This window comes from Manis pentadactyla, chromosome 4, assembly GCF_030020395.1.
Source record: "Manis pentadactyla isolate mManPen7 chromosome 4, mManPen7.hap1, whole genome shotgun sequence".
In the NCBI taxonomy this organism is placed as follows: domain Eukaryota; kingdom Metazoa; phylum Chordata; class Mammalia; order Pholidota; family Manidae; genus Manis; species Manis pentadactyla.
In genome coordinates this window covers 155,355,826-155,381,999 of record NC_080022.1, presented here as the reverse complement: position 1 = coordinate 155,381,999, position 26,174 = coordinate 155,355,826, and the positions used below count along the sequence as shown (strand labels likewise).

Sequence of the window (26,174 nt, the reverse complement as noted above, 5' to 3'; positions counted from 1 at the left end):
TTCCACAATGTGGTTCCTCAAAAAACTGAAAATAAAAATACCATTTGACCCAGGAATTCCACTCCTAGGAATTTACTCGAAGAAAACGAGATCCCTGGTTCCAAAAGACATACATATCTCTATGTTTATTGCAGCACTATTTACAATAGTCAAGATATGGAAGCAACCTAAGTATCCATCAGTAGATGAATGGATAAAGAAGATGTGGTAAATGTATACAATGGAATACTATTCAGCCATAAAAAGAAAAGAAATCCTGCCATTTGCAACAACATGGATGGAGCTAGAGGGTGTTATGCTCAGTGAAATAAGCCAGGTGGAGAAAGACAAGTACCAAATGATTTCACTCATTTGTGGAGTATATCAATGAAGCAAAACTGAAGGAACAAAACAGCAGCAGACTCAGACTCCAAGAAGGGACTAGTGGTTACCAAAGGAAAGGTGTTGGGAAGGGTGCATGGGGAGGGAGTGAGAAGGGGATTAAGGGGCATTATAATTAGCACACATAATGTAGGGGGGTCATGGGAAAGGCAGTGTAGCATGTTGAAGACAAGCAGTGACTCTATAGCATCTTACTACACTGATAGTGACTGAAATGGGGGGTGAGGACTTGATTATATGAGTGAAGGTTGAAACCACAATGTTCATGTGAAATTTTCATATGAACATTCATAAGATTGGAATAAGAAGCTGAAATTATTAAACTAGTATAATGTTTTTTAAAAAACAATCATAAGCACAGGTACAATTTTAAAAAGCAGGTTCTTCTAGAGAACCATGCAATATTAGTACTCAGCAGCAAAACCATTTGTAATCTATAAATGAACATGAACTACTTTTATAAAATTAGTTAAATATAAAAATTAAGTACAATCATCTGGAATTCCTAACATTTGCAAATTTAGCAATGAAAGAAAAATTGTGTTCATTTATACATAGGAATTGAATCCTGATATACTGGGTATACAGTCCTCTACAAAAGAAATGTATGTTCTTGTCTCATCAACCTTACCGATTCACATCAGGGAGTATGAACTGTCTGTTATGTATCAGTATTACAAAAGATAGCCTTATTGAACAAAACTATTGTACTTTAAATATCACTAATTCAAGCATTCTTTTCTCAGATCACATATCTTCCAGCAAGTTTGCTCAACTTCCATTAAGATTTGTTCTTTGACTTCTTTAAGACCTCCAGCCCACTGACACCCCTGCCCTCTCTCTATTCTTCAGACCCATCTTATAGACACTCTCTTCTCATCTTACAGTCTTTGATCAATCATATCAGTAACATCTGTTAATAAGCTACATTCTCTTATCCCTTTTTGTGGGATCTTTGCATGGCACTCAAAACTAGTAAAACCTCAATCCCAGATGGACCCAACTACCCTCTATGTTTGTTCTATGGCAACCAAGAGAAAAAAAGTCACACAACGAAAAAGAATTGGTACCACTGTAAGTTAATTTGTCTCCATAAACCTCAACTGGACCCTCAAAACTATACAAGCTTACACTATTCTCTGGAACTTCTACAAATTCTTTAATAGTTTTCTTAAACCTTCTCCAAACCCTGATTCCACCCAATCTCTCCTTACTCAGCAGATAATGTGTCTCATACTACACAGGGAAATGTTAGACACTTCCTGTTCCCAAAGACCTACAAGCATCTGTACCACCCTCTTTGCATTCCATTCTATTACTACCTGTTGTCTCTCCTTCCATGTAAAGTAAATCCCTCCATCTGTGCTTTGTATCCCACCCTCCCTCACCCTCTCAGAAACCTTCTTCCAATCATTCCTTTCCTCTGTCTTCAACTCCTTCCATGCTACTGAATATTTTCAATGGGTATTTAAACATACTAAAGTGTCTCCTATCCTTCAAATTTTTTTCAAATAAATCAGTACCATGGAATTTTAGATATAACTGACAAAGGTAAAATTAATGAAATACTAGAGGATAATGTAGAAACTTATTTTCATGATCATGGTATAGGGAAAGACTTCTTAAAAGGACACAAGAAACTCTTACCATAAAACACTGGAGAATTCTACTATATTAAAATGCAGAATTTCTGTTAATGAAAAGCCACCCTTACCAGAAGAGTGAAAAGGTAAGCTGCAACATGGGAGAAGAGACTTGCAGCAATTAAAACCCCACAAGGATTCCTCTAGTACACATAACAATTAAAAACCAATATGAAAAAGATGTTATTAGAAAAAATAGACAAAAGATATGAAAAAACACTTCAAAAAGAGGATATTCAAATAAACCAATAATCAATGAACATTAAAAGTGGCTCAACCTCATTTGTACTCAAAAAAGTGCTAATTAAAATCACAATGACAAAACCAAGTGTTGGCAAAATATGGAGGAAAGGGCTTGCTTATTTATTGCTAGTGTACGTAAATCAGTACAACCACTTTGGAAAACAGTTTGGCAATATATACTCAAGTTAAGGATACCATGCCCTTTGACCAAGTAGTTACACTCTAGGTATATACTCATTAGAAGCATAAGCACATATATACCAAGAAGACACTCACAAGAATATTCAAAGCAGTATTTATAAAGAGTCAAAAGCTATTATCAATCCAAATGTCCATCAACAGAAGAAAGCACAAGCACAGTAGCAGACTGATATGATAGAATACTATTCAGCACAGAGGAAAAATGAACTACTACCATACATATAACATGAATGAACCTTACAGACAAAATGAGCAAAAGAAGCCAGACACAAAATCCTATATACTGAATACTATTTATATAACATTCAAAATCACTATTGAGTGGTAATATTCTATTTCTTAAGCTAGGTGATGGTTACACATGTATAAAAATTCATTCACTGATCCATACCTTTGTCTTATTTACTATAATATATTTGCATAATAAGGTTTTAAAAAATCATAAATCCCTCTCCCTTTATTTGACTACATCACTCCCCTCTACTAGAAGCTAAATTCCTTTAGTGAGGTGTTTATAACTGTCATCTATTCTTCATGTCTCATTCACCTCCAGTCCATTTCAGATGGCTTCTGTCCCTTACAATCCTCCCAAGTGACTTTTGCTATAGCCACAAAAAATTCTCCAAGTTATTGAATCCAATATATGTTTTTCAAGCACATCTTATTAGTCTATTCAGCAGCTATAACCAATGCTCACCATTTTCTCCTTTTTCCCTTGGTTTTCCAGGCATGACCTCCCAGTTTGCCTCCTATTTCTTAGTCACTCTTCCACCATTTGCTCTGTTGGCTCATCCTTTCCTACTACCCTTCAAATACTGGAGTCACTCAAAGCTAATTCCTAAAGTCCCCTTTTCTTCTCAGAGTATACCCTCCCCAAGTGATCCCATTCTAACCACTGCTTGGGCTAGTATCTGATAATGACTTCTTCAGCACAGGTTTTCAGATGCCTCAAAAGAAAATCAAATTCCACTCAAAGATAATGATTTCCTCCTCAAATCTGATCTTCCAGGGTTCCCTTTTTTGGTGACCAACATGGTTTTCTATCCAATTAGCAAAGTCACAAACTGCCTTCCTCCTTCCTTCTTCCTACTAGCAATATATCTATCACCAATCTCTGTGTCATCCTAAATAGCTCTCTTCTTACCCCAACCACCACCACTACCTACTACAACATCCACTACAAAAGTATAAATCTACCACTGCCCACTGACCTCCACACTACAGTCAGACTGCTCTTTTCAAAACACAAATAATGACACACCTCCTCACTTCCATCCTCTACATTACTGACATCCTGTTACTCAAATAAAAAGATTGTATCTTTAACACAGCTTATAATCAGTAATTTTTTCCTGCTGATTTTCTTTTGACAGGCACTTAATGGCATAAAGTTAATATCACTTGATTCTATATCCAGTAAAATTCAGAATTATACTTATTTTCCTAGGGCACAATTAATTCTCTTCATAGCTAACATTTAAGTGGTCTTTATAATTCCTACCATGCTTCAGTATATACATCATCTAGTCTGACATACAACAATCCTGTTTAATATGAAAGCAGGGCCCTATTTCATTTTATCATTGATAAGAACAAGCTAGGTATAATTTACACAAAGCTGAAGAGCAATCTCAGGATTCTTAATACTCAGTCCAGCCTTCTTTCTATTACAGCTACCACCTTGATCCCAGGTCACTACTTTTAGAAGGATTCAAATGCCACATATAAAGCCCTGAGGTCATTATAGGAACAAAATATCCTTTCTCTTATTTTAAATTCTGTTCAGTCATTTGTTGTGCTATTTTTCTTTTTCTAGATGGTGGAACAGCAGACTTCATTACTCTTGAATGAAACTCTTAATTCTGTAAAAGTTGTGTGCTATTCTTCAGAAATGTTATAGCTTTAAGTAATCCTTATTCTTTGACTCTTCTTTTTATATCCTCTATCATACCATCAATCCTCTATCATAACATCATACCATTCTATCCATAGCAGCTCTTTTTTTTCTTCACTGGTATTTTTTTTCTTATCTCATCATATTTCATACAGCCTTAAAAAGAAAGGATTTCCAACACATTCTACAACCTTGAGGGTGAACCCTGAGAATATTATATGCTAAATGAAATAAGCAGGTCACATGAAGACAAATACTATATGATACCACCTCTGAGGTACCTTGAGTAGTCAAATTAATAGAAATAGAAATAGAAACCAAGGGCTAGTGGGAAGGAGAGAATGTGGAGTTGTTGTTTAATGCGTATGGAGTTTCAGTTTTATAAGATGAAAAGAGTTCTAGAGAGACAAAAATGCCAATGTACTTCACACTACTAAGCTATGCACTATAAATTGTTAAGATGGTAAATTTTGTTGTGTATTTTACCACAATTTAAAATTTTTTTGGATTCCCTTAACACAAACCCTTGCAACTGAAAATAATAATAATAAAGCCCATTGAATATAAAAACCGATGCCTACAAACAGTACTAGAAGTGATATTAGAATTGACAAAGTCCAGATGGGCTAGGGTGGTAGAGGGTAGTAAGAATTCCCAAACAGGCCAGAAAGTTGGGAGTTCTTGCTATATTGTAGCAAAGCAGCTGGTTAACCTGATATTTTTGGGACTCCAACTATATGCTCACCTTTAGGGAATCTGATGGGAAATACCAGGATATTAAACTGCTGTGGCTACGTCTTACACTTCTTTCAGTATGGTGCCTCAAGAGAAACAAGCTTAGGTATAAATCAGACTGCCTCAAAGCAGAAATAAAACAGTGACCATGATACAAAGGGTCCTAATCCTGCTCTCGGATCAACTCCAAAAGTAGTAGTCTCTACTTAACACCAAGTCAAAGTTAGTACATTGATTGGGAATGGAGATATATCTAGGAGGATCCAGGACTGGAGAATCCCAACAACCTAGGTCCCTTAGGATCTAAGGTCTTAACAGGATCTCCTGTTAGTTGTTACCTACTCCACCCCCAACCCTATAATAAACCATAATTAAACTGGGTGCAGCTTACAGAAAAGGGACCAACTGGCACCACTTTATATAATTCCTTGCACAAAAGCAGACCTCCCAGGCTGTTGAAAAAAAAAAAAACAGAAAACAATCACCAAAGCAGAGTTTAATTCAAACACTGTAACTTTTAAATCGATTAACAGCTAATAGAGTTTCATTGATAATCTAAAATAACTTAAATCTATAGACAACCAACAGACTTCTAAATTGTTTTGCCTGAACACCTAATACAATCTCCAGGTTTGTCCTAACCTACCAAGAGTCAGGTTGCTAAGCTAGTGTAGCTGCATTCAGAAGAATCCCCTCCACCATCTGCCTCAGGGTGTCACAGAAGGCAGTGACTGAGGAATTGCATCCGGGCTGCAGAAGCAACAGGTGAAGGCAAACTGGCTGATTGCAAACTGACTGATCAAGAAACTCCAGTGCAGTGGAAAAGTTAGTTCTTGTTAGCCTTCTTCAAAATGATGCACTTGCAGCCATCAAACCTACTTTTTCTTTCCCTTGGCCAAATTTTCTTTCAACTCTAAATATCTCAGGTTTGCCACACAAAGACCTAAACAAAAACATTCTTGAAGAAAAAACACAAATAAGAGACAAATTCAAGAAATGCTGTAAGAGACCAGGGAAGTAAGAGGGATCAAAATCCTGCTAATATTTACTATTACCTTAAAACACACACCAAGTATACACACACATACACCCTTAGAGCCAAGATAATAAAAAGTGTATCTCTAAACACCCAGACCAAAACTTCACACAATATCAATATGATATAGACATGATATAGACCAAAGGACGTGTGAGTGCACTAAAATATTTAAGAGGAAGATGTATAAATTTAAAGCTTAATAAATCAACTGAGATATGGGATACTAAGTTAAAGACAACCATTGTAAGTTCAATAGGACACATAATATTAAAATAATTTTCAACCAGGATCCATCTACATTTCCAGATGCATTTTACTTCAATAAAGCAAAGGTTTTATAGAATATTACTTCAACAATTCTTGTTAAAAAAAAAAGAAACATGTCTAGTCAAAGATTATTTTGATGACATTTTTAAATGTTAATTTTGTGATTTTAAAATCATTTCTTTTTTACTGCTGATATGAAGCTCTGCTTTTAAAAATTAATTATTTTTGAACATTTTGCCTATGTTGTACAACTAACTTTTGCTACTATCTGGCACTAATATTTTCAAGACCACACCACATTTTCTTTGTTATTAAATCAAGAAAGTCCCCCAATACATCTGACACCCAAAAAGCAAAAATACACTTCCAGAAAGGAAAGAAGAGCAGAATTCAAGAGGAAAAGATGACAGAAAACAAAAGATCACAGTTAAATAGTTATTAATAAAGGAGAAAGAGAAAAGGAGGAAGAATATACTAGTAAACAAGGAAAACTTGACAGTCATAAAAATAAACAAAATTTTTAAATAAGCTTTCAAAGCAAAGCAAAATAGGACAAGTGTATATATCACAAATAATCACCCATACAAATGACTGATTTTTTCCCCATAAAGAGGGCCCAACAAGTTGTCATTATTTGGATGAAAGAACTAATAGAGAATACAAAATTCAAAAGCAACCAGTTTGCAGAAGAAATACTTAGCCTTGCTCATCCTAGACAGTAGCTTTTAAAAGAAAATGCAGCATCATGTTTTAAAAGTCTTAGAGACAAAGACTGAAGAGTTTATCAATCAACGTCCAACTAGGAAATGAAAACAACCCAGTGTGTTTGTAATTGGGAATTGAATGCAGACAACTGGTTACACAGGTGACAGAATAGCTGAGAAGCCGAAAAAAAGGAACTGTGAGGAGACCTACTGGATTAGCCACAACAGGAAGCATATTACCACCCCTAGGCTAGGGACACAGAGAGGAGTGTAGGGTGCTGGGGTAACCCAGCAAAAACTGGAAAGCAGTGGAGGAGAAGCTAGAACCTCGTAGGAAATACAGCCACCGATGGGGAGAGAGTAATACTCTTTTCCCCTTCTCCATCCTCCCCATCAGTTTCTCAGCACACCTCCCAAACTCATTCACAAGACAACAGACATGGTAGCCTGGGAAACAGACAAGAGGCAGCCCTCTTGCAAGAGGTAACAGGAAGGAGCAGTGAAATGGCATGTATCTGCCAACAAACAGGCCTTGGACAGGCATAAATTCTGTTCCAAAAAAATAATTTTGAAGTCTAAAAAGCTCAACACTAATGATTACTTTGCAATTATATTCAACTTATGGCACTTGATTAACTTCTTTCCTAAGAAATTTTTATCTCACTTGGACTTAAAGTTTAAGGTTAAGCATTGCATGTTACAATTAAAGAATTGTACAATACAGTATTCATTCTAATAAAGTTTCTGTATCATGGTTATGTTACTTTTTCAATTAAAAATGAATTTATTTGAAAACTACTGTAAGAAAAAGCAATCTTTTTCTAATGAGGTCAACCTCAAACAAACATTTAATTCACATGTCCAGAAAAAGTTAAAAGCATACCATTTAAATCTGCATTTTCAAATCTGACCCACACTATTTTCTCCTTTTCTTCTGTTAGAGGTGTTCCACTGTAAGCCTGCATAATAAACAAATGTTTGAATAAAAATGTTTTATAGGTCTAATATTACTGATGTTCAAAACAAAAAGCAATTTAAATAAAGCCAACCCTATCGCTCTTCAACTTCATCAATCCTATACCTTGGGAACTAGCATATTTTGTAATATTTTCACTCCCAAAGAAAGTTATCCAGTAATCTGATCATCTTGGTCATAAAATGATATTTAAGCTATTAAAGAATTGCAGAAACCTAAAATACAATGATCATAGTCTATTAGGAAGCATCACTGTCATTCAAAGGTGCTCAAAAAACTAAATCACCCCCTATATCGGTCAAAGATAAGAAGGCTTAAGAAATAAAATTACTATACATATCTTTTTTAGTCCCCATATGTTTATGATCAGGCAATTACACTCTAGTTAGAATTTTCAAGAGTATTACTTTCTGCTCATCTCCAATTCTAGGTTGAAGGGCATGGGCTAGGGTTGGGGGTTTAAAAAAAAAGTATTACTTTTTCATTATTTTATCTAGCTTTCTAGATCCAACCTATCAGCTGGTTCCTGCAAGCCTGCAAGGGTCGCAAAGATAAGCACAAACTGCCATCAAGTCATAGGAAAAGTGTCAACAGTACCCATCAGTATTCAAAGGGAGTCAACTCTCCACAAGGCAAATGTTTTTATTTAAAAATGCTTGAAGATTATATATACTTACAAGTACTTAGAATGTCAACAAAAGAGCTAAAACATTTTCAATTATAAAGTGATACAGTTCACAGAATAATTATTTAATATAACCTGTAAGAAAAGCATACAAAAACTACCATCCCATATATAATTTGTGCTTTAAATGCATTTAATGTGCATTTAAATGTAATGACCTGCTTTAAACTGCCATGCCAATATACAGCCTCCAAACTATACCATACAAGGTTAATGGCCACTGAAAATACTACTAAAATAGGGTTACTTTAATAGTAGGTTTACTACACACACAAATTATCTTACACATCCTTATGATCTCAATTGTCTTTTTTTAAAAGAACAAGTGAGATATGTATGGGACAGTTAATTCCTTTAGCGAAGAAGAAAACCTGCATTAGCACCAACTAATTCATCAACTTTATCTTCAGCCCCCCTCTCCTCATCTTCTTCCTCTTCTGCCTTGACCTTGCTCTTTTCCTCCTTGAAAACTTTTTATTTTGTAGGAACTTCAGATTATTAAATACATTACATAGAGCTCTCATACACCCCTCAGCCAATTTCCCCTAATGTTAACAATCTAACCAAATCCTACCTACCATGGTATATCTGTCAAAACTATGAAAGTAATATTGATGCATTACTATTAAGCCCAGACTTTATTTAGATTTCATCAGGTTTTCCACTAACATTCTTTCTCTACTCCAGGATCCAATCCAAGATACCACAGTGCATTTAGGACCACTTCTTTTTACCTATATCACAGTAAAGCAGTGACATTTTTTCACAATTTTCTTTGGTTTAGCAGATTTATAATAAGGCTGCTTCTTATCACCCACAGCATTATTCAGCATTCTCCCAATTCCTTTGCAACATTTGCAAGATGCTCTCCTTTGATTCCTGGGCAACAGGCAGAACAAGGCAAGGCTGAAAGAGGCCGTAAGTGCACTGGGATTCTCAAACTTCCCTTCTTTCCCCCTCAGGGCAAAATAAGACCGTAACAAGTCTCATATACCTTTGCTATGCCAAGTTTTCCTCTCTCCTTAGCAGACATGGTTCCCCTTTACTAAGCATTTTTGAGACAATTCTGTGAAGTTGACTGAAGCATCTGAGAGGGACTTCTTGTGTGGCTTCCTGCAGGTTTGCACAAAGAAGACATGTGACATCGTGTCATTTGGCCTCACAGTGTATGATATACTCTGCCCATGTTTCGATATTTTATTCTCAGTGAGGCATTGACTCATCCAGCGCCCAACCAGCCTACACTTGCTACCTTAAAATGGAGATCAATGCACTGCTACACTAAAGTTTTGTCCTTCCAGCACTGGTTATTAGCCCTCCTTCTTCAAGCAAGATCCAACTGCTCTGAGTGTCTTCTTTAGAGTCAAAACTCTCACCGTACTACTGACAGGATTTATTTCTCTTTTTATTCTTTATCTGGTTTCTAACAGATACACACATTCATAAGTGCAAAGTTACTGCTGAATTTTAAAAGATACAGTCACAATCACAGTAGATATCTTGTTTTACTTTTTCACTATAGAGAAAATAACTTCTATTATGTGCTATTGTTAAAAGTGTAATTTTTAATTTTAGCAAATTATTCTATAGGGACCATTTATCATAATTTGCTTGACTGCTGCTAACATTTGGGCTGCCTCTAATTTTTTACATTGAAAATGTGAAAATTTCATACATACTGAAATGGGAAGTTCTGAGCTTCAACTTTTTCTCTGTTGAATTATTTAAAATAAATTTTCGTAAGTATTAGATCAAAGGACACAGCTAAGGGCTTTTACCAGCCATCAATGACACCTATTGAACGCAATGGGAATTCACTCTATTTGTGATAACTGAAGAAACTGATACCAGTCTAATAACAGATTTTCTCCCTATTGGGGGTATTTGGAGACCCAAAGAGTAATTTCTGGGCTCCATGAACTTGATGATTCCCAGAATCGAGCAGCAATTGGAACATAACATCAGCAAAAAATATCATTTTCCAAATGGCTGACTGTAAAGTACCAATGGGGAATTCTGGATTAAATGTAGGAAAAAAGGGACCATGAGTCACCAAATCTGCCCCACCACCTATGTTCATAAAGTCTTATTTTAGCACAGCCACACCCTTTCCTTTACATGAAAAGCAGTGCTGAGTAGTTGTGACAGGGATTGTATGAACTGCAAAGTTTATCTAGTCCATTACAGGAAGTTTGCCAAATGCTGCCCTAGACCATGAAACTTTAGGGTATCAACACAGTGCCTGCCCCATAGTAGATGCTCAAGTAAAATATCTGCCTGCCTGAATTTCTGCTTTCTTTCCACAGTAACTAGAACAATAACTTGGACAATATAAATTTCATGAATGAAGATTCTAATTCTCAGAGCCATGGTTACAACTCTACTTCCATAGTTACTACTCTGGTCCAAACCTTTACAAATGCACAGCTTATCCCTGATGTAATATTTAATGTATAATGATTATAAAAATCTAAATTATCTTCTGCCTTCAAACATTTTTACTTTAACAGTTTTAGCAGCCCTCTATTTTCAATCTATTACTCAATCGAGTATTTCTGTTTCTCTAGCAAACTCTCCAACTATTCCCTCAAAGCCTCTGATCACAGCTTCTCTCCTTCTCTCCTTCAAAAACAGATCACTACACAGGGGTTCCAGTAACACAAAAAATGCCTTTGTAAAAATTCGATAAAGGGGCACTCCAGGGCAGGCAATTACCAAAAATTTTAAATACCCCTTCCTTGGAATTAGCCTCAAGCCAGGGCTCAGGGTTTAAGAGAAGAGAGCAGTTTGTAGAAGACCAAGTTGGATTTCTGTCCCAGATTTCTCTCTAAGCCTGGCATTTTGTGTGGCATACAAGACACTCTACAGCTTTGGTTGCCTATTCTATTCAGCTAGCCAATTTCTTTCAACTTCAATTACCCAACCTTCCTGTTCATTTCAACTAATGCTACTTCCAATGTGCTTTGGAACTTGACTCTTTCACTGTCTCTTGGCTATGCTTTCCCTTAGCAGTTAAATATTCAATCTGTACTATCACATTTAACACTTACTGACAGGTTACTATTACTGCTTGTGTTTCAAGCATTTTGACTTCCCTTATTAACCAAGTTCCTCAAGAAAAGAAAGCATTTGTTCTTCCTTGGGGCCTATTTGCATTAAAGTTGATTGAACATAATAAAGGAATACCAACATTCATGGGTACCTTCCCTTATTTCATTAATACAATTTGTTTAACACACTGAAACCTGGATTTTTTGACTTCACTAGGATGCTTAAGAAGCTGGAACACTGGATCTATTGATGTCCTTTTAGTGCCATTACAGATACCTTGGAAGTCTGACACTTGGAAGGGAACACTGACATCACCACAGGAGAAAAGAGAAACCTTTCCCCCCAGGAGTTGCACTAAACAGCACTTCCCATAGCTACTGTTTCACAAGAATCACCTGACATTCTTACTATGGACACAAGCTGCTGGATGCCACCTGGATTCCCCTGAATCAAACTCTCTGGGAGAGGGGCCTGGAAATTTTTATTTTTAACAAGTGTGCCAAGTGATACTTACATTACATCTGGACAACAGTGCACCAGAGACGATCCCAGGAGGACTGCTCTCAGTCTTTATTCTCATATTTACATAGAGGGACCAGTAAGAGGCTTACTTTCTTGTAATTTAGAGTAACAAGGCATACTCTATCTGTCATAAAAATGCTACTCAATATGACGGTGATACAGATTTGTGCTCAGTATACTATTTAGTTAATACAATTTGTTTAACACACTGAAACCTGGATTTTTAGACTTCACTAGGATGCTTAAGTCTAAAAAAGATAGACTTATCTTTTTAATTAATTAAATGAAATGCAAAGTATATATTGCTTTTCTCACTTCAGACAAGCAATATTTATGACATAAGAAATAGTTTGGAAGTAGAACCCAACTACAGAGTCCCAAGTCCTATCTCTCAACTAACAACTCACCTTGATTCCTACTAGGAGAGCAAGTCCTGAGGGATAATAATTCTGCCACTGTCAGCGCAAAATTAATACATACCTAATAATAATAACAGTGCTTAGGATGTTAAAACACCATGTCTTTCTGAAGCTGATGACACTAATTTCAAGTTTAAGAAACAGAACATTTCAGAGCTTTCCTGGCCAATGGTAAAACCTACAATTTCTGAAAACACACAGACACTTACCTGGGGCACAACATCCTGTAGAAAAGTCACAACACTTTCCATGTAAGACTGCTCCCTGGAAAAGGGTGGAACAGACAAAATTCATCATGACAGTGTAAGACATAACATGGAAAAGCTCTTTCTACATGCCCAAATAGTCAGTCATAATATTAAAAAAAAGAACATTCTCATCATCTGATAATTCTGCTAACCTGCTTTCTAGTTTCTCTGTATATGTTACTCAATGCAAATGAGATTTCAACATTTTTAAACACTGTCTCTTCTTAAAAGTCATAGATCAGAAGGGCTTAAAGATGGCAGCATGCAAAGTGAGACAGAAACCTCATCCCAAAACCACATATAATACAGTAATACAGCAAAAACAACTAATCCTGAAAGAGCAACTGGAAAAATGACTTGAGACAGACTTCCTATATCTGGGGAAAAGAGAGACCTCACTGAAAAGGATAAAGTAGCAAAGTCACAATCCAGCGATACCCAAGCCCTTCCCCCTACCCCAGCCCACTGGCAGGAAGAGAAACAGGGCTGGAGGTGGGTGGGTAGAAGCCTAAGACTGCTGAATACCCAGCCCTGGAGATCTGCTCCAGGAGTACAAACCACCCACATTACATGGTGTTCTGGAGATCAGTGGGGTTCGAAAGCAAAGACAGGCAGAATACTCAGAGAGACTGAGATTCCACCAATTGCGGAAAACAGTTACCTACAACTGGACACTCCAGGACAAAAGAAAGGTGGGCACCTTGAAAGACTTTCCAAAAGTGAGAGGACTACTAAAGGAGCAAGGAATACACAGAGCTTGCTGCTCAGGAGAAAGGACAGGTGGACAAAATCGTCCCAGCACACTCAGCCCAGCAGGTTGGGAACTATCAAGAGCTTCAGGTGCTCCATCCCCCTGGCTGGCAATGTGCACTGAGGCCACCCACCACATTACACAGCCTTTCACTCCTTCCTCCCTGCCAGCACCAGCTTGCAAACCTGCTGTCTCCGCCCACAAACCTACTGCCCCCACCATTGTGCCAGGCCAGTCTGAGGATAGCACCACCTACAGCAGCTACAGAGGCATAAAGCAGAGGCTCCTCCCTGTGAGCTCATCCCACTGGCCCTGGAAGTGGAGGCAGGCACTGCGGCCGGGAAGCAGGAAAGAGCTCTTTCCTACCGACATGCTCCAATGACGCTCACCTGTAACCCCCACCATCACTCCAGGTGCTGGGTAGCTCCAGAAAGTAAACTTTCTGGACACTAGAGGGTACTGCCTACACAGTTATTATTCCAGAGTAATCAATAAATATATGAAACAGTGAAAGAACCTAGTACACACTAAAATCCCACAAACACAAGAAGGAGGGCTAAGTGAAACTGAAATCACCAATCTTCCTGATGAATATTTCAAAATAAAAATCATAAACATGCTCATGAAGCTACAGAAAAGTATTCAAGACCTCAGGGAGTACTTCAAGAAAGAAACAGAAACTTTGAAAAACACAGTATCCGAAATGAAACATACAATGGAGGGATTTAAAAGCAGATTAGATGAGGGAGAGGAAATAGTAAATAAAACAGAAATTAAAGAACAGGAATACAAAGAAGCTGAGGCACAGAGAGAAAAAAGGATCTCTAGGAATGAAAGAATATTAAGAGAACTGAATGACCAATCCAAACGGAACAATATTTGCATATATGGGTATCAGAAGAAGAAAGAGAAAAAGGGATAGAAAGTCTCTTTGTGGAAATAATTGCTGAAAAACTTCCCCAATATGGGAAAGGAAGTAGTCTCTTAGGCCATGGAAGTGCACAGATCTCCCAACACAAGGGACCCAAGGAACACAACACCAAGACATATAATAATTAAAATGGTTAAGATCAAGGACAAGACACAGTATTAAAAGCAGCCAGACAGAGAAAAAAGATCACATACAAAGCAAAACCATCAGGCTATCATCAGACTTCTCAGCAGAAACTTGCCAAAGGCGAGTGGTACGATATATTTAATGCAATGAAACAGAAGGGCCTCGAACCAAGAATACTCTACCCAGTAAGATTATCATTTAAATTTGAAGGAGGGATTAAACAATTTCCAGATAAGCAAAAGTTGAGGGAATTTACTTCCCATAAACCATCTCTACAGTGTATCTGGAGGAACTGCTATAGATGGAAGTGCTCCTGAGACTAAACAGCTGTCACCAGAGAAAATAAAACTACAGTAAAGGAAGGAGCCCAATTAATTACTAAATCAACTACCCACAAAGTCAGTCAAGGCATACACAAAGAGTAGAGAATACGACACCTAATATATAAAGAGTGGAGGAGGAAGAAAAAGAACAGAGGAAAAAAGAAGAACCTTTAGATTTTGTTTAAAACAGAGTACTAAGTTAAGTTAGATTGTTAGATGATAAAGAAGCTACCCTTGAACCTTTGGTAACCACAAACCTAAAGCCTGAGATGGCAGTAAGTACATATCTATCAGTAATCACCCTAAACGTAAATGGACTGAATGCAATTCCATTTACAACTACATCAAAAAGACTAAAATACTTAAGAATAAACCTAACCTAGTAAGTGAACAAACTATACCCTGAAAACTACAAGACACTCATGAGAGAAATTAAAGAAGACACCAATAAATGGAAATACATCCCGTGCTCAAGGATAGGAATAATTAATATTGTCAAAATGGCCATCTTGCCTAATGCAATCTACAGATTCAATGCAATCCCTATCAAAATACCAACAGCATTCTTCAACCAACTAGAACAAATAGTTCTGAAATTTATATGGAACCACAAAAGACATTGAATAGCCAAAGCAATCCTGAGAAGGAAGAATAAAGCAGGGGGAATTATGCTCCCTGACTTCAATCTCTATTACAAAGCCACAGTAGGCAAAACAATTTTGTACTGGCACAAGAACAGACCCATAGATCAGTGGAATAGAACAGAGTCCAGATATTAACCCAAGCATATATCAATTAATATATGATAAAGGAGCCATGGACATACAATGGGGAAATGACAGCCTCTTCAACAACTGGTGTTGGCAAAACTGGCAGCTACATGTAAGAGAATGAAACTGGATTATTGTCTAACTCAATACACAAATGTAAATTCAAAATGGATCAAAGACCTGAATGTAAGTTATGAAACCATAAAACTCTTAGAAGAAAACACAGGCAAAACTTTCTTGAATATAAACAAGAGCAACTTCTTCCTGAATGCATCTCCTCAGGCAAGGGAAACAAAAGCAAAAATGAACAAATGAGACTACATCAAGCTAAAAAGCTTCTGTACAGGAAAGGATACCATCAGTAGAACAAAAAAGCATCCTACAGTATGGGAGAACGTATTTAGAAACGATATATCTGACAAGGGGCTAACATCCAAAATATATAAAGAACTCACAGGCCTCAAAACTCAAAAAGCAAATAACCCTATTAAAAAATGGGTGGAGGATATGAACAGACACTTCTCCAAAGAAGAAATTCAGATGGCCAACAGACACATGAAAAGATGCTCCACATCCCTAATTATCAGGAAAATGCAAAATAAAGCCACAATCAGTTATCACCTCACACCAGTTAGAATGGCCAACATTGAAAAGACTAGGAACAACAAATACTGGCAAGGATGCAGAGAAAGGGGAACCCTCCTACACTGTTGGTAGGAATATAAATTAGTTCAACCATTGTGGAAAGAAGTATGGAGGTTCCTCAAAAAACTAAAAATAGAAATACCATTTGACCCAGAAATTGCACTTGTAGAAATTTACTCGAAGAAAACAAGATCCCAGATTTGAAAACACATATGGACCCCTATGTTTATTGCAGCACTATTTACAACAGCCAAGATATGGAAGCAACCTAAGTGTCCATAAGTAGATGAATGGATAAAGAATATGTGGTACATATACACAATGGCATATTATTCAGCCATAAGAAAACAAATCCTACCATTTGCAACAACATGGATGGAGCTAGAGGGTATCATGCTCAGTCAAATAAGCCAGGCGGAGAAAGACAAGTACCAAATGATTTCACTCATTTGTGAAGTAAAACAACAAAGTAAAACTGAAAGAACAAAACAGGAGCAGACTCACAGACTCCAAGAACGGACTAGTGGTTACCAAAGGGAAGGGGTGGAAGAGGGTGAGTGGGGTGGGAGGGAGAAGGGGATTGAGGGGCATTATGACTGGCACACATGGTGTAGGAGGGGTCATGAGGAAGACAGTGTAGCACAGAGAAGACAGGTAATGACTCTGTGGCATCTTACTATGCTGATAGACAGTGACTGTGTTGGGGTCTGGAGGTGGGGAATCAATAATACAGGTGAATGTAGTCACCACAACATCGCTCATGTGAAACCTTCATAAGATTGTATATTAATGATATTTATTAATAAAAAAAAAAGTCATGCTCTGTTAACTTGATACAGATAATTTCTAACTAGTATTTGAAGGAGTGAAGGCAGAAGGCTAAGGCCAGACCTTCCTCTTGACTCAGAGCAGAAGAATGCCCTAGTTAGAGCAAGAAAAACTGCTGCTGATGACTCAGTATTTAGTGACCTTCTCTTTAAATTGGTTATGAACCTAATCTCTTACCTGCATATAGCAAAAAGAATCTGCATTTTGTTGCAAGTGCAGACATTAGAAGAAGCTATTAAAGAGTTATTAAAAAGTCCTCAGAGAACTTCTGGCACAGACTGGAAAGTAAAAAATAATAAAATGCACAACAATAATAAAAACTATACTGTTAAGGACAGTAAGATATTTTAAATGGGAAAAATATGGAATCAGCAAGTGAAGAAAAATAATTTCTTTTCAAGAATTTCAGATCATATTCATTTCAGAGAGATGTGAAAAAGTACATTTGAAGAAAATACTACGAGTTATCCTAAATCCATAAAAAATATGGCTTAGATACCTACAAAAACTGATAAGGCCTAAAAAAATAAAAAATTTTGATCAGGCCTACCTCTCTGACCTCATTTTTCTGCCACTTTCCTAATTTACTCTGCTGTAGTCATATGCAACTTCAATCCTAGGATACACCAAGCTCTTTGAATCAAGACCTTTTTACACAAGCTTTCTTTCCCAAGGAGATCTCCAGCTAAGTGTCACCTCCTCAGAGGGGCCTTCCCTGACAGCCTTAAGTCACACTCCCCAGTCATTCTCTATAAAAGCACACTGTGCAGTCATCTGAGCCTTTAATTACTTTACTCATTTACTGTTTCCCCCAGGAGAATATAAACTTTATTACAGAAAGGAATCCATCTCTCATATTTGCCTTGTATCTCCAGAATCAATAAGCCAATACTTTAGGCATGAAGCAAATGTGTCAGCATTACATGTTAAAAGAACATTAAATTAATAAAGATATTTTTAAAACACTAAAATTATGTATTGCATTCCAAAAAGCAATATATGTTGAATACCATATAGTGAAGCAGCAAAGAATACTGCCTAAATGAACAGACTCTGGAGACAAAATGCCTGGGTTTGATCAAGATTCCCCTTTTTGGATGTTACCTAAGAGAATTTACTTAAGTTCTCTCTGCTTTGGTTTCCTCACCTGTAAAATAAAGCCTGAAATAATACCTAACTCTGAGCTAATAACAAGCTTAAGCTGTTGCCATCGTCCATAGTTACCAAAGAAATATAGCCCTGGGGAATGGAGGAAGGAAAAAAAAGAAGTAATATGGTAAAACAGCATATTGCATATATACTTTTGTTAGTCTGAGAAAGCAATCATTATGTAACATGTTAAGCTGCCCAAAGGAACTAATCTAAAATGCTACAATTTCCTTTGAACATTTTAAAAGATCATAGAAAACAAGTTTCACATTCTTATCCAGGTACTGAAGGATCTTAACAGTCCATCCTAACCTACTTTAAATATGACAACTTTCCTATATTTTCATTTATGAAAATAGCTTGCCTTACACACTTCTGCTCACTCTATTGCCTTGCCTAAAACATACTCTTGATTCTAATTGCCGAAACTCTATTCAGCCTTTAGAGTACACTGTGAAATGTTAGCTCCTTACTGAAACATTTTCAGATTCAAAATACTAAAACATTCCCACCAAAATATTCCCTCTAAATTCTCATGCTGTCTTATTGGCATTTTTTCTATTGATTATAATGATTTCAAGTACACATTATCTTAAAACCATGTTAGATTACATGCTCCTAAAAAGTACAGATACGTTTTGTCAAAGAATGCTCCGTCTATTGAAATGTACTCTTTATGACACTGAAACTTGATACATTTTATATCATGATCTAGTAAACATATACACACAGATGAATATATTTGTGTCACAAAACAATACTAACTCCCAACCATATTTTCTATTGTGTTCTATTTCTTTTTTGAAATATGAACCTGATCCACCAAACTGACTTAATGACCCACTAATTGTCCAAACTATAATGTGAAAAGCATTACTCTTTAGAATTTAGCAGAGTGCTTTTCACATACTCTAATGTGCTGAATACATCAACTTCACCCTCCAATTATTCCTTTTACTTGGCCTTAGCAATGATACTTATCATCCTATAAAGCCAAGATTAAATAGATTTTACAAAAGTAAGCACTGTTCAGAAAGGAAACCTGAATATTAGTTACTATTGAGTAATCTTTTCTTCGGTTATTAGGCTTATCTGATATTTGCTTACGTGACAGCCTGGGGGCGAACCACAACTCCACCAGTACAGCGACTGGGTCTTCTGGGGGAATCTGTAGCCATAGCTTCGTTCAAAAAACCTGTTTCCAGAACAAAAAAATAGAAAAAAAACTGATCATTGTTTTTCAATGTGGGGGAAGACTTATGGTCACTTGCTGGAAATCCATTGTCAAAAATATTTAAAATGTAGGAAACTTTCCAAGCAATCTACTGCAAGAGAAAAAGGGTATGAGAGGTAAGGAAGACATAGATAAAAAATTTTCACATCATGATGAGATTTTTTGTTTGGACCAAGAACCGCAACACTATTTAAGATTTTTGCAGGACTCTCTAATCCATTGTTAACACAAACTAAAAAGGTAAGAGAACCAGATCATGGGATGGAGAAGTGCAGCTCAGGATCACTTTACTAAAACAAATAGGATACCTTTGTAAGCCAAAATAGAGTAATTTACTGAAATCTTATGTTGACATGGTGAAAATACATATGGTACAATATTTCAAGACAAAATGGAACAGTGAGGTAATACCTTCCAACTAAGACTGCTCAGAATCTATAAGACTACATATTTTAACTATAAATGGTGATGGATGTCACTTCACAATATACACAAATATTGAATCATTATGTTGTACACCTCTACACCTGTAACTAATATGCCAATTATATACCCAAAAAATATATCTACAAAAAAATTATGACACTGCATGATCATAATATAACAAGATTTTAAAATCATGTTTGTTACTGGCCCTCTCACCGGCTATTGTAACCTAATCACCAGAGTCTAAATAAATAATAAAAACTTATATGACATTAAAAGCCCCTTATTCTTTACTGTCACATCACTTGGCTCCTGATCCTTGAATGTCTAATGAGCATCTGAATCACTGGCGAGGTTTTAAGAGCATGGCGTGTATGTACTTGGTTAAGGTTAAAAGAGGACTGGCAGCGATATTAAAGATCTCTTCAGGGCTCAGGAAAAGTCCACTGCCTGGAACTAATCTTGAAAGCCCCTACAACCATCACTTCTAAGTAAGGGGCATTCCGTCACCTTACCTGAAAACTCCCATACTTATGAGCCCCATCTGCTAAACCGAATCACCCTTTGCCCCACTAGCCCAGGTACTCCTCCCTCGGTGGATACCTTACACTCCAGCACCTCAACCCTTAATTCCCATTCCACCCTTTATTTCCCGAAACACAGCCTCTCGAGAACTGTCCTTTAAGGGCCCTGTCTCTAGAGGAACACCCTCGCTAGCCCCTCTGGCCTCACTCACCCTAAAGACACGAGCAAAGCGCTACCCACTTAACCTCCAAAGCGGGGCCACTGCTTCCCCCGCCCGCCCTCTGGCCCCTTGCCCTTACTCCCCTCCCCCTCCACCTCGACAGCTCTTCCTCTTCGAATTCCTGCCAGCCAAGCCCTCTCCCCTCATGCTGCTTGCCCCTCGTCTTCTCCAAGCCTCCCCAAAGCCACAGTCCCACCAACCCTCTCACCGGCCGCTCCGCCGGTAAACGCTGTTCTCCAGCTCAGGGCTCAGTGTTTGGAGTCCCGCGTGATTGACGGCCACCACTTCCTACCACGCCTCACCGGAACTACCTTTCTAGCCAATCCCAACAGCAAACTGTCCACGACCGGGCACCGCCCTTGGAGGTCAGCTTCGCCAACCAGCAAGGAGGAAAGAGGCGGACCCGCCTCCTGAATTTATCCAATCCGCTGGGGCTCGTGGGAAAACAAAACAGCATGCAGTTCGGGTGAAGCCAGGGTGTCAGGTTCGGTTGCGAACGCAGGCAGGCACAAAGGACGTCTATTTTCCTTTGCAGACTGCACTCTCGTGGCTCTGTCAAACAGCATCATGCCCCAGATCCCTGGGCCCCGACCTGAGCTTCACGGTCTGGACGTCAGAGGACAAGGGGACGGGTCTGTTTACATCGAATTCTCGCGACAGCTGGTTCGAAGCTCAAAGCACGTGGACATGGCAGCTGTCAATCACTTTTAGCTGGCCACTTATCCATCCAGAACCATCGTTCTGCCCCTCCTTTTTCGGTGTGTTTACCTTCCGGGAGCCTAGGCCGGTTTTCGAGGGTGAGCAGCCCTGGAGCCGAGTTGGTGTTTGATCCGAGTAAGGAACGCAGCTGGCGATCGTGTCTGTTTAAGCTAGGTGTTTGGACCACGCCTTCCTTACCTGTTTCCGTCTCCCGAGTTGAGAAGCTCAAGCCCTCATCGGTGTCATTCCGTCAGTTACATTTCTATTATAATAACGATAACATTTATTGATATATTGAACGAACGCTCTGTCCAGTCCTAAAACACTGAATAAGTATTATCATATTTAATTCGACAATCCCTCAATCCCATAAGAATATGGTTTATTACTAGACATGGGATTTGTAACAAATTGGCTAATACGGCAGTAAAAAAAACTTTTAAAAGATTTCAACACAGTGGAGGAGTTCGGGAAAAGTTTAGTAAAACTACCTCACCGGACATATGCAGTTCATTAGCTGAGGCGGGGGGAGAGCGAGCCAAGAAACCACCCATTTGCTCTTGATAATCAATGCCAATAAATAGAACACCCAGAGCGCTACTTATCAGGCTGATGTTTGAACGTTGGCTAATAAGATTCTGAACAATTATCTTCTTACACTAAACAAATCCTCAGAACTTTCGGTCTTTTAGGATGTGCTTCCTACATTAAACTCACTAAACAAGGAATCTTTCCAAATTTCTGAATTCCTTTTGCTGTTATTTCTATGACTGGCTTACTTCCTTGTTGTGTTTGAAATGTTTTTTGCATATTTCTCTTGAGCATATCTCATTTTCACCAACTAGAAAGTTAAATCCTCCTTTGCATTAGTAGACTAAGGCTTTCACATTGTTGAACCCTCCTTAATACCTGAACACAACAGCTATTTCAAAATTCAGACTTTTTTGAAAAATAATTACTATTCTCATGCCATCCGGGCCCAGAGCAGATACAAAGCAGAAATCCAGAGGAGACAAATAACTAATAATTATAATATGGGATAACCAGCATTAGTGTAAGTTTTTTCAGTTTAAATAGCTGTTTTCTATGCATTGTTAAACTCCTTAGCTCTTATTATTCCTCTACAAATTAGGGTGGGGCGGGGTGGGACAAAAATTATAAAGAATATTCTTGTACATAAGTTCACTTATTCATTCATTCAACAAATATATGAATACCTACCTAGTGTCAGGTGTATTCTAGGCTCTGGAAATACAGCAATACACAAATTAACCAAAGTGCTTGTCCTCAGCCAGGGAATTTACATTACAGTGGAAGACAAAAATGAACAGAGACATTCAAGTATAAAATGCTGTGGGGAAAAAAGACGATAAATACAGGTGGGAAAAGGCTTATTTTAGGTAGTGTGGTTAGGGAAAGCCTCTCAGGAGATGACATTTGAATGAAGACCTCAAGGAACTATGTTAAGAAAGATGCTCTGAGGGAAAAGCACTCCAGACAAAAGAAACAACATGTACAAAGGCCTTAAGAACAGAATAAGTTTTGAGGAAGAACAAGAAAAACAGTATGGTTTAAGCAATGTTAACTAAGTAGAACGTGATAACTAGTTAGGAGAGGTAAGAAGTGGCCAGATGGAGTACAGTTTGTATAGAATTATAAGGAGTTTCAAGTTTATTCTAGGGTGGGAATCTATTGGAGGGCTTTTAGCTATAGAATTCCATGATAATACTTATATTTCTAAAAGATCATTCTACCTACTCTACAGAGAAAAAAAAATGTTATCAGAGAGAGGATAAGAGTGGAAGCAGTGGGTCAAGTAGGGAGACTGTTTCTGTAGACCAGGTTGGAGAGGTACTCTAGAACTGAGCCTAGAAGTGAAGCAGTAGAGGTGAAAAGTACCCAATTTCAGAGTATTTTGAAAGAGAGAATTGAAAGAACTTGGTAATGGGTTGGATATGTGATAAAAGGAAAAGAATTAAGGTTGATGCTCCCATATTGGGCCTGAGCAACTGAATGATGACACTTACGGATAGGATGAACACTGGTGAAGCTGTTCATTTTTTAAGGGAGTGGGGAGGGGGTGAATGGCCATTAGTTTCATCCTTTGAAATTGTAGAAAGACTAGTATGAGCTTAATAGGATTATTTGAAGGAGTAAATGAATTTAAAGGTCTTAAGAACCAGTTAAAATTTCTCCAAATTGATTAGTTCTAATTACTAATAAATGTACTTGTTCTAATACTCCGTTTTTTCTCCACAAAGATGGTGTAAGATTCATGAGCCTTTAGGTGAGAGAAACTAAAATTCGTGGTGATCATTTTTTGAATGGAAGTAACTTGTGGGTGCTTAGTATGCATTGTATTGCTAGCTGTGTGAGTCATTTCAAAGTATTGGAACGTGGGGAAACTGCAACAATCTGTCTTGTGGGTGAGCAATTCCACCTAGGAAACTCATTTTCAGTGTAAAAGAGTGACTTCCAGTCAGAGTTCTGTGTTCTTCCAGTTGCTGGGATGGTCCATTATAATAAACCACTAATGACTAAAATTGCTCTCGTATGGTCTTGAAGAAAAAAAAAATTCTCAGAGAATTGTCAGGGAGCTTTCAATATGCAAATAAAATTTCAAAATCAGTTCATATTTTATTATGTATTTTTGGTCTTGTAGGATTGAGGCTCTTTTTTTAGGCTCAAGTAAGCCATTGTCTCATCCTGGCCACAGAACAACCTGGATAATAATCACATGATTTAAGCAGTGGTGAAATAATTTTATTTCACATAGAACAATAGTGAACACTAATCTTTTAATTTTCAGCTAAGTAAAAGGAAAAACAGGTTAAAAAAAAATAACCATTGGGAGCCAAGATGGCAGCGTGAGTAGAGCAGCGGAAATCTCCTCCCAAAACCACATATATCTATGAAAATATAACAGACAACTCTTCCTAGAATAAAGACCAGAGGACACAGGACAACATCCAGACCACATCCACACCTGCGAGAACCCAGTGCCTCGTAAAGGGGGTAAGATACAAGCCCCGGCCCGGCGGGACCCAAGCGCCCCTCCCCCCAGCTCCCGGCGGGAGAAGAATAGGCAGAGCGGGAGGGAGACAGAGCCCAGGACTGCTGAACACCCAGCCCCAGCCATCTGGGCCAGAGTGCAGGGCCCTGGATACTAGGAAAACAGGGCAGCAAGAACAGTGAGCAGGGACCGGAGGCCTGGCACCGGAGGACATAAGAAAAGCGAGCTGCATTTTTTTTTTTCTCTGTTTTGTTTTGGCGAGGGCTTTTTGGAAGTCTTAAAGGGACAGGGAACACAATACTAGGGAAACATGGCAGCAAGACCGGTGAGTGGGTATCGGAGGTTGGCACCAGCGAACAAAAGAAAAGTGAGCAGCCAATTTTTTTTTCCTATTTTGTTTACCTAACGCTTTTTGGAAGTTTTAAGGGAAAGGGACCCCAATACTAGGGAAACAGGGCAGCAAGACTGGTGAGCAGATGCCTGATGCTGGCGCGGGAGAATAAAGAAAAACGAGCAGCCATTTTGTATTTATTTATTTTAGTTTTTTGAAATTTTTTATTTTTTTTTTTTTTATGGTCGTTTTGTTTTGGCGGGTGCTTTTGGAAGTCTTAAAGGGGCAGGGCTGGACACTTAATCCAGAGGTAGGGAATCTGGGGATCTCTGGGCAACCTAATCCCCTGGGCTGCAGGGAGCATGGAGGCCCCTTATGAAGATAAATAGCCTCCCAGCCGCTCCTGCTCCCACGCGACTCCACCACTTTGGAGCAGCTGCCCGAGCCAGGCCACGCCCACAGCAACAGCGGAGATAAACTCCATAGCAGCCTGGCAGGAAGCAGAAGCCCTGTCTGCGTGCAGCTGCGCAGCACAAGCCACTAGAGGCCGCTGTTCTCCCAGGAGAGGAGGGCCACAAACCAGCAAGAAGGGAAGTTCTTCCATCCGTCACTCGTTCCAGCTCTGCAAACTATTCCTATCACCATGAAAAGGCAAAGCTACAGGCAGACAAAGATCACAGAGACAACACCAGACAAGGAGACAGACCTAACCAGTCTTCCTGACAAAGAATTCAAAATAAAAATCATAAACATGCTGACAGACATGCAGAGAAATATGCAAGAGATATGGGATGAAGTCCGGAGGGAGATCACAGATGCCAGAAAGGAGATTACAGAAATGAAACAAACTCTGGAAGGGTTTATAAGCAGAATGGATAGGATGCAAGAGGCCATTGATGGAATTGAAACCAGAGAATAGGAACGCATAGAAGCTGACATAGAGAGAGAGATAAAAGGATCTCCAGGAATAAAACAATGTTAAGAGAACTGTGTGACCAATCCAAAAGGAACAATATCCATATTATAGGGGTCCCAGAAGAAGAAGAGAGAGGAAACGGGATGGAAAGTATCTTGGAAGAAATAATTGCTGAAAACTTCCCCAAACTGGGGGAGGAAAAAATCGAACAGACCACGGAAATACACAGAACCCCCAACAGAAAGGATCCAAGGAGGACAACACCAAGACACACAATAA

General features: G+C 38.3%; 1 protein-coding gene across 1 annotated transcript in view; it reads right to left on the bottom strand.

The window, feature by feature from the left end:
* BCAS3 (BCAS3 microtubule associated cell migration factor) overlaps positions 1-22,189 on the bottom strand; it is a 623,923-nt gene extending 601,734 nt beyond the window's left edge. The window contains exons 1-5 of the mRNA XM_057499516.1: positions 22,132-22,189; positions 21,145-21,165; positions 19,639-19,726; positions 12,970-13,024; positions 7,991-8,066 (exon numbers count right to left, since the gene is read on the bottom strand). Of these exons, the coding sequence (XP_057355499.1) occupies positions 7,991-8,066; positions 12,970-13,024; positions 19,639-19,726; positions 21,145-21,165; positions 22,132-22,189 (298 nt within the window). The remainder of the gene's footprint in view (positions 1-7,990; positions 8,067-12,969; positions 13,025-19,638; positions 19,727-21,144; positions 21,166-22,131) is intronic.
* Positions 22,190-26,174: the final 3,985 nt, after the last annotated feature.